The following is a 10,268-nucleotide window of genomic DNA, read 5'->3' as shown; positions in this document are numbered from 1 at the left end:
ACTAACGATAACAAACTAACGATAACAAACTAACGATGACAAACTAACGATAACAAACTAACGATGACAAACTAAAGATAACAAACTAACGATGGCAAACTAACGATAACAAACTAACGATAACAAACTAACGATAACAAACTAACGATGACAAACTAACGATAACAAACTAACGATGGCAAACTAACGATAACAAACTAACGATGACAAACTAACGATAACAAACTAACGATGACAAACTAACGATAACAAACTAACGATGACAAACTAAAGATAACAAACTAACGATGACAAACTAAAGATAACAAACTAACGATGGCAAACTAACGATAACAAACTAACGATGGCAAACTAACGATAACAAACTAACGATGACAAACTAACGATAACAAACTAACGATGGCAAACTAACGATAACAAACTAACGATGACAAACTAACGATAACAAACTAACGATGACAAACTAACGATAACAAACTAACGATAACAAACTAACGATGGCAAACTAACGATAACAAACTAACGATGACAAACTAACGATAACAAACTAACGATGACAAACTAACGATAACAAACTAACGATGACAAACTCAGGATGGCAAACTAGTCATTAGTTCTAACGGTTCTAATAGGAGTTTCGATCCTGATCTCATTGATCGATCCTGATCTCATTGATCGATCCTGATCTCATTGATCGATCCTGATCTCATTGATCGATCCTGATCTCATTGATCGATCCTGCCTGCTTAAACTCGGTCTGTCCGGATCGATAGAAACAGCTAGCTGCGGCTAACAGGCTAACGTTAGCTTAGCAGGAAAACAAACCTTTCGCGCGCTGCTTCCGGTCTGCCGTTAAAGCCTCGCGCAGCAGGTCCCGGTGTCGGCGGTCCAGCTCCGCCTCGTAGTCCCGGATGGTTCGGTCCAGGTGTCCCAGGACGTCGTCCAGAGCCGCGGTGAGCCGCTGCCTGATGAAGCCCTGCAGACCCCGGAGTCCCGACATGTCAGCCGCAGAAGAAACCACGAACCCAGGCGAGTACTTCCGGGTCGAATTTAAAAACACTTGACGTCACCACGCTGATTCTCTGCTGCTTCAATAAAGTGAACAAGTTCCTTTAAAACGTAAACGAAGAGTTAAAGAGACTCTGACTGCGGTTTGATTATAGTTATGACGTCATTAGATTATTATTGAAGCATCAGCGTTTAAATATTCAACTTTACTGCAACCATCCCCTCTTTTTACTACTGGGGGGAGGGGGCGGAGGAGGAGGAGGAGGAAGGGAGAGGAGGAGGAGGAAGGGAGAGGAGGGGGTAGGGAGGAATTTGAAGAACCATCAAATTTGAAGAACCATGAAATTCCTCCCTACCCCCTCCTCTCCCTTCCTCCTCCTCCTCTCCCCTCCTCCTCCACCTCCTCCACCCCCCTCCCCCCCAGTAGCTACAGCACTTATCTCCAGTTAAATGTCTGATAAACTCTGTCTGATGGAGGCCCATCAGGTCACTCTGAGAACTACAACACCGCCCCCATCAGGTCACTCTGAGAACTACAACACCGCCCCCATCAGGTCACTCTGAGAACTACAACACCGCCCCCATCAGGTCACTCTGAGAACTACAACACCGCCCCCATCAGGTCACTCTGAGAACTACAACACCGCCTCCATCAGGTCACTCTGAGAACTACAACACCGCCTCCATCAGGTCACTCTGAGAACTACAACACCGCCCCCATCAGGTCACTCTGAGAACTACAACACCGCCCCCATCAGGTCACTCTGAGAACTACAACACCGCCTCCATCAGGTCACTCTGAGAACTACAACACCGCCTCCATCAGGTCACTCTGAGAACTACAACACCGCCCCCATCAGGTCACTCTGAGAACTACAACACCGCCCCCATCAGGTCACTCTGAGAACTACAACACCGCCCCCATCAGGTCACTCTGAGAACTACAACACCGCCCCCATCAGGTCACTCTGAGAACTACCACCATGTCCTTCATCCAGACTGTTTTTGTTTCCAATAAACTCTTCAGACAAACTTTGTTTTTCTAATTGTGTTTTTTAATTTCTGATATTTTCAACATGTTAATTACAAACAGTTTGAGGAGCTTCAGTAAAATATTGAAATGATTGACAGGTTGATTGACAGTCGGGTGTCCGAGCGCCGTCATGTCTTCAGTTCATCCCGTGACCGTCGGTTTCATGAAGAATCTTTATCAACAAAAATAAATGAACCAACATGAGGTGTGTCTGCTTCCATCTCTGGTCTGTCTGCGGGCTCAGACCTGGGACCGGGGTCGGGGTCGGGGTCGGGGGTCAAGGGTCAGGGGTCGAGTCCTCACAAGTATAGAAGTCCAGGCGTATGTGTGAGTGGTTCAGTAGCAGCGCAGGAAGAAGGTGTTGCAGGCCGTTCCTCTCAGGCAGTCACAGAGACGCCCGATACGAGGACCATGTTTCATCGCACAGCGTTCACCCACATCACACTGAGACAGACAGGAGGACAGACAGGAGGACAGACAGGAGGACAGACAGGAGTCACATTAGTGTCTTAATATCGTATATATATATGATAATAACATACATGGTCAATTACGTTTGGACAGACAGTTTAACAGACAGGAAGTGTGATTTAAATCATTAGCCCCGCCCACCTCCTGACACAAGGCTTTTTATTCTTTTTATTAAATAAATAGTTTTGAACATTATTAGAATAGTTGGAGATGATAAAACGTTTCACCTCCAAACAGAACCGTCCTGCTCACCTAGCATTAGCATTAGCACGACTACCACTAATAATAGTAGATGTCATATCTGACAGCTGTCAGTCATGTTCTCACCCGCGGGATCACGCTGGCTTTCTTCTCCACAGAGAGACCGACTCTGTCAGATTCATCCAGGAGACCCTGCAGAGCTTCAGCCTGCACACACACACACACACACACACACACACACACACACACACACACACACACACACACACACACACACACACACACACACACACACACACACACACACACACACACACACACACACACACACACACACACACACACACACACACACACACACACACACACACACACACACACACACACACACACACACACACACACACACACACACACACACACACACACACACACACACACACACACACACACACACACACACACACACACACACACACACACACACACACACACACACACACACACACACACACACACACACACACACACACACACACACACACACACACACACACACACACACACACACACACACACACACACACACACACACACACACACACACACACACACACACACACACACACACACACACACACACACACACACACACACACACACTACCTTCATTATCTTCAATACATCTAACAGCTGTTTTCATCGATAATCGATCGGTTGTAACGAATAAAATGTCAGAAAACGATGAAAAACGACGTCGTTGTTCCACAAACATGTTAATGAACAAAACTGAAAATGATCAAATATTCATGTTTTCATATTTTCTAGTTTAATTACGAACCGTGTCAGATTATTTAAGATATCTGATTTATTTTCATCTTCAGACTGTTTGTTGTTCTTTTGTTTTATTATTATTATGACCTCAAATTATTTCTTTTATTTATTCATTTTGTTTATTTTCATTTATATTTCTATGATTTTATCTCTTTGTCTCTCTTATTTCAACGTGTTGTATCCTGAAACACAGAATCACTGAAATATTTAAAATAAGAACAGACTGATAGATAATCAATTAATGCAACAAATATTCTGAAGCTAAACTAAATACGAACCTATTAATAAACAAACATATGGAAGAATCCATCCATCATCTACACCCTCTTTATCCTGAACAGGGTCACGGGGGGCGGAGCCTATCTCAGCTCACCTTGGGTGAAGGCAGGGTTCACCTGGACAGGTGGTCAGTCCATCACAGGACACAGAGACAGACGGAAACAAAGACCGTCCACGCTCTCATTCACACCTCAGGGACATTTGTAGAACCACCAGTTAACCTGAGGTTCATGTTTCTGGATGGTGGGAGGAAGCAGGAGAACCGAGAGAACCCACGCAGGCACACGGAGAACCTGCAGACTCACACAGGAAGGCCGGGATTTGAACCCTGAACCTTTTCACTGTGATGCGACCATGAAAACCACCGAACCGCTGTGACGCTCTATTGGAAGAATATATATATATATATATATATATATATGGAAGAATAATAAAGATGTTAAATGTCAGTTATGAATTCAATTCAATTGAAGAAAATGTTGTTTGTTTTTACTTTAAATTGAATTTTGTTTTCATTTTTATCATCGATGAATTTACTTGCATTATTTTATTGTTTAATTTTGATTCATTCATTTAATTTTCAAACTTTAATTTGATAACCTCACATCTGAACCTCATCTGAAATAATTTGATCAATAATTTGTTTTAATTTAATCACATTTCTACCTTTTAATTTGAGTTTCAACAACATAAACATCATTTAAACTGATTTGTTAAAATTTTCCCCTTAAACTTGATTTTAATTTCAAACAATTCCTTTTTTTGCACTTTAATTAATTTTTCTTTTATCATCTTTAACCACATTCATTCATTCATTTATTGTTTACAAAGATTTTAAACTCCTGCTCAGTGTAAATATTTAAATTTACTGATTTATTTTTGTATTTTTGTCAATTTTCACCTCTTAAACATGAAAAAAAAATCACGTTTGCATGATAATTTAATTTAATTTAATTTAACATTAGTAACTTGATGAGCCTTTGAGCACAAAATTCATAAAACAAATATAATCAATATAATCAAATTCTCTCCTTTCAGCATGTTTTAAAATCTTAATTAAATTCTTATTATTAAATTATTGGACTCACCAGCTCGCTGGTTGTGAGTCCGAGGATCGGCTCGTCCGGAGCAGACGGCAGCTGGCTGTCGGCCGACCTTTGACCCTGACAGAGTGATGTCAGCACGGACAGACAGACGGACAGGTAGACAACGGCTCGCACGCTCTCCATCTCCAGAAACACCTGAACACACGGGAGAGAGTCAGACACTAAAACAGTCAGAAAGTGAATGGACTTCTGTTGGGAGATGAGAACTCACTTTAAAAGAATCAAAGCTTCACTTCCTTCTTCTCTTCTTCTGTGGTGTCGGACTTCTTCTTCAGATCTCCTGCAGCTTCTTCTTTTCTTCTCGTCCAACTTGTGAGCACTGCTTTCTGCCCTCCTGTATTTATACAGTGCCCCCTCCCTCCCCCCGCTCCTCCCTCCCTTCTCCCCCGCTGTGATGTCATCGCTCAGATTATTCATGTATGCAGCTCATCAGAGGCGTGTGGACGTGTTCCGTGTGATCGATGGCGTGTTCATGTTAAACAGGTCCATGTTTACAGAGAACACCTGAGAGCGGCCGGGGGTCAAAGGTCAGCCTGTGACACGCAGCTGAAGGTCAGAGGAGCTCTGAGGAGCAGAGCTCATCACGAGCTATCAGAAGATATCGATCAGAAGAAATCGATCAGAAGAAATCGATCAAAGCTGCTCTGAGTCTCCACCTGTAGTACCACTGTGGACCACTAGGGGCCGTCTCTATAGACTCCACCTGTAGTACCACTGAGGACCACTAGGGGCCGTCTCTATAGACTCCACCTGTAGTACCACTGAGGACCACTAGGGGCCGTCTCTATAGACTCCACCTGTAGTACCACTGAGGACCACTAGGGGCCGTCTCTATAGACTCCATCTGTAGTACCACTGAGGACCACTAGGGGCCGTCTCTATAGACTCCACCTGTAGTACCACTGAGGACCACTAGGGGCCGTCTCTATAGACTCCACCTGTAGTACCACTGAGGACCACTAGGGGCCGTCTCTATAGACTCCATCTGTAGTACCACTGAGGACCACTAGGGGCCGTCTCTATAGACTCCACCTGTAGTACCTCTGAGGACCACTAGGGGCCGTCTCCATAGACTCCACCTGTAGTACCGCTGAGGACCACTAGGGGCCGTCTCTATAGACTCCACCTGTAGTACCACTGAGGACCACTAGGGGCCGTCTCTATAGACTCCACCTGTAGTACCACTGAGGACCACTAGGGGCCGTCTCCATAGACTCCACCTGTAGTACCGCTGAGGACCACTAGGGGCCGTCTCCATAGACTCCACCTGTAGTACCACTGAGGACCACTAGGGGCCGTCTCTATAGACTCCACCTGTAGTACCACTGAGGACCACTAGGGGCCGTCTCTATAGACTCCATCTGTAGTACCACTGAGGACCACTAGGGGCCGTCTCTATAGACTCCATCTGTAGTACCACTGAGGACCACTAGGGGCCGTCTCCGTAGACTCCATCTGTAGTACCGCTGAGGACCACTAGGGGCCGTCTCTATAGACTCCATCTGTAGTACCACTGAGGACCACTAGGGGCTGTCTCTATAGACTCCACCTGTAGTACCGCTGAGGACCACTAGGGGCCGTCTCTATAGACTCCACCTGTAGTACCTCTGAGGACCACTAGGGGCCGTCTCTATAGACTCCACCTGTAGTACCACTCTTTGATTGACAGGCCTGGGGTGTAGTCAGGTTTCAGCCGAAGGTGGGCGGGGCTTAGTGTCCAAATATGGTCACTTCTGGCTCTAAAAAACAAGATGGCGACGTTTCAACCAAACGTAGGCGTCTGAATGTTCATCGACCGACAGATGACGAAGACGAAGGAGAAGGAGAAGAAGAAGAAGAAGAAGAAGAAGAAGAAGAAGAAGAAGAGTGGCGTTCAGCTGCAGGCCGTCTGGGGGCTCGGTCTAATTCCTGGATTCATTACCAGCTTTAGTCTCCACCTGCTCATTAAAGTGGAGCTGCTTGCTGCCACAGGTCAGAGGTCAGAGGTCAGGGAGAGCAGCTCCCGGCGCTCCCTGAATGTTGTTTATTGACAGCCATCCCATCATGCACCTCACCTGGAGACGACCTCGGAGCAGACTTTTATGATGACGCAGGAGGAAACAGTTTGTGCCCTTTTCCTCGTCTGATCTGGATCAACCTGCAGCTTCAATCTGAGCAACTCATTAACGCCCAAATGTCAGACTGAACACCTCGTATCTCCTCCACCAACCTCGTATCTCCTCCACCAACCTCGTATCTCCTCCAACAACCTCGTATCTCCTCCACCAACCTCGTATCTCCTCCACCAACCTCGTATCTCCTCCAACAACCTCGTATCTCCTCCAACAACCTCGTATCTCCTCCAACAACCTCGTATCTCCTCCACCAACCTCGTATCTCCTCCACCAACCTCGTATCTCCTCCACCAACCTCGTATCTCCTCCAACAACCTCGTATCTCCTCCACCAACCTCGTATCTCCTCCAACAACCTCGTATCTCCTCCAACAACCTCGTATCGTATCTCCTCCACCAACCTCTCCTCCAACAACCTCGTATCTCCTCCAACAACCTCGTATCTCCTCCACCAACCTCGTATCTCCTCCAACAACCTCGTATCTCCTCCACCAACCTCGTATCTCCTCCAACAACCTCGTATCTCCTCCTCCACCAACCTCGTATCACCTCCATCATCCTTGTCCACCTCGTCCACGTCATTGTTTGAAACTTAATGACGTCTGACGTCACGTATCGTGCGACGTCTTTACAACATTCGTACAAATAGACACCAGGAGGCGCTGTGACAGAAATAGGTCGAATCCTCTTGTTGGGGGTTCGAATCCCCGAGCAGACGTCGTAAACTTAGAATTATCTGCAACATCATCAATAAGCAACCTGGACCTGATCACTGCTGTATTTATTATTAATAATATTATTGCTCTGAATAAAAAACATGTTTTACTCATTTTTCATATATAAATATATATTTAAAGTTGAGTCTGAGCTGACATGAATTTTAAACGTAAATAAAATAAAGCAGGTCTGAGGTAAATAAATCTCCGTGAGACAGTCGAGGTGAACGACGTCACGCCGCCGCTGTTTATTCAGAGAAGAAGACGCGTTGCCGCTGCAGCTCCGCGACCTTCAGAAGGAAACGACCATAAATCAAACCGCAGCCGTCTGAAAACAGACGACTCCACACCCGACTTCTGCTCACGGTGCTGACCTTTGACCCCTGTCCTGACCTCTCCTCAGGTCATGTGACTGTGGGGGGAAGTTCAGGACAGTTCGAGTCTGTGGAGGAGGGCAGTCTTCCTCCACCACGAGGAGGAACTTTTTTTTTAAGTTCTAAGAACCCTGAAAGGAAGAACCGCCTTCTTTTGTTGCCACACTGCAGGAACTGAGGACCTTCGTGGTTCTTAGAACTCATTTTAGTTCCTTCTTCAGAATCGGTTCTTTTCTGCTACAGTAGGAACTAACTGACATCAGTGTGCTATGATTGGTTCACTGTTGCTCAGAGAGTTCCGCCCCCTCAGAGTCTCTCTCAGCTCCACCCCCTCAGAAACCTTCAGCCCAGTTTTCAGGTGTTAAAATGTCTCTGATTGTTTCAGGTTCACATGAAGACAGACGTCCTCTGAGCTCCGTCCATCTCTCCGTCTCTCCGCCCGTCCGTCTCGTTCTGCAGACGTGAAGAAACGTCTGTCGTCACGTTTTATTGTCTTCCTCATCAGAAGTCATCGTCAATGATGAAAGTGTTTCAGGTTGTTTAATCTGAAGGTCACGAAAACCATCAAACACACCTTTCATCTGTGTGTGTGTGTCTATGTGTGTGTGTCTGTGTGTGTGTGTGCATGTGTCTGTGTGTGTGTGTGTCTATGTGTGTGTGTGTGTGTGTCTGTGTGTGTGTGTGCATGTGTCTGTGTGTGTGTCTATGTGTGTGCATGTGTGTGTGTGTGCGTGTGTCTATGTGTGTGTCTGTGTGTGTGTGCATGTGTCTGTGTGTGTGCGTGTGTGCGTGTGTCTATGTGTGTGCGTGCGTGTGTGTGTGTCTGTGTGTGTGTGTGTGTGTGTGTGTGTGTGTGTGTGTGTGTGTGTGTGTGTGTGTGTGTGTGTGTACACTGAGGACTGTGTTTGTACTTTATTTTATTTAATCAGCCCTGGTCTTCGTTGCAGGTTTAAAAAAAAAAAAGTTTCAGAATAAAATACAGACGTGTTTCAGAGTTTCAGAATAAAACCCCGACATGTCTGAGTTGTCGTGCGGTTTCCTTTCAGACTGAAATATCCCCCCCCCTTCCCCCCCCCCCGAGGCATCCGTCAAACCCCCCCCTCTCATCACCCCCCCGCTGGGCGCTCTGACGGACATCCTCGTTAACAAACACCTCCGATCACGAACAAACACCAGAAATATCTGCAGCCTGCGGGGCGATGTGTTAAAACAGGAAGAGATCGATCAATAATCAATCAGCAGCTCCTGTTCTGATAAACAAAAACATGACTTATTGATCAATAAATATATTCATAAACAAATAAATAGATCAATAAAAGTATCAGATTTAAAAAAAATTAAATGTGAAGAAATTGTTTTATTTTCTATTGATGACCGTTTAAATTTTAGTTTGAAATTATTTGTTAAATATTGATCCTGAAGAATCCGATTTTAAACAATAACTGATCAATAAGACTGCATTTCATTCTCTTGTTCAATGAAAGAAGGTTATTGATGATTAAATCTTTCTGTTTGAATATTGATTTTAATATTTTGTTTGTAAGAAGTTTCATGTTTCACAGATAAAAACAGAAGTGTCTCGTTTTCCACACGTGATCACACGTATGACACACGTTTACCACACGGATCAACACGTGATAACGTGGAAAAGTGTGAAGATGGGAAACTACACGTGCTTCTACATTAAACCATGAAAATATTCCAAAAGTACATTTTCACGTTTTCAATCACGTGATCACGAAGTTTGGACGTGAAATTCAAAAGATTTTTCTTTAAGTGAACAAAGTGAAACTGAATGAAGTTTTACAGAAGTACTTTTGTACATTTTATTGGAAAACCCCAACAAATAGAAACAACAAAGTAAATAAACAATAAAGTAAATGAACATCTGTTCCACATTCTGAAAAAAATATCTTTCTGCTTTTTGTTGTTGTTTGTTTAAATATTTGATATCAAAATAAACATTTTAAACATCTTTTAATTTGTTTACTGAATTTAAAAACTCCTGAACTGTTAAAGTTTGACAGGGTAACAGCAGCAAGATTTCATTCAGACTTTTATTTTAACGGGACACAGGAAGTGTCTTCAAAATAAGATGAATTGTTGTTGATATTTTGTGTTCAGAACAAACTG

At 44.3% G+C, this 10,268-nt stretch overlaps 1 protein-coding gene across 1 annotated transcript; it reads right to left on the bottom strand.

Annotated features, from left to right (window-relative positions):
- Positions 1-2,054: 2,054 nt before the first annotated feature.
- cart4 (cocaine- and amphetamine-regulated transcript 4) lies at positions 2,055-5,230 on the bottom strand. Its single transcript, XM_069688377.1, has 4 exons — positions 5,144-5,230; positions 4,915-5,067; positions 2,840-2,920; positions 2,055-2,485 (listed from the first exon to the last, which is right to left on the bottom strand). Exons 2-4 carry the CDS (start codon positions 5,053-5,055, stop codon positions 2,378-2,380), a joined length of 330 nt encoding a protein of 109 aa, XP_069544478.1. The 5' UTR covers positions 5,056-5,067; positions 5,144-5,230; the 3' UTR covers positions 2,055-2,377.
- Between the last annotated feature and the right edge of the window lie 5,038 nt (positions 5,231-10,268).

The sequence above is a fragment of the Brachyistius frenatus genome, unplaced genomic scaffold (assembly GCF_029030835.1).
Source record: "Brachyistius frenatus isolate BFR_SWC_R1_liver_20210118 unplaced genomic scaffold, ASM2903083v1 Contig_577, whole genome shotgun sequence".
NCBI lineage: Eukaryota > Metazoa > Chordata > Actinopteri > Embiotocidae > Brachyistius > Brachyistius frenatus.
This window is presented reverse-complemented; position numbering and strand designations above follow the sequence as displayed.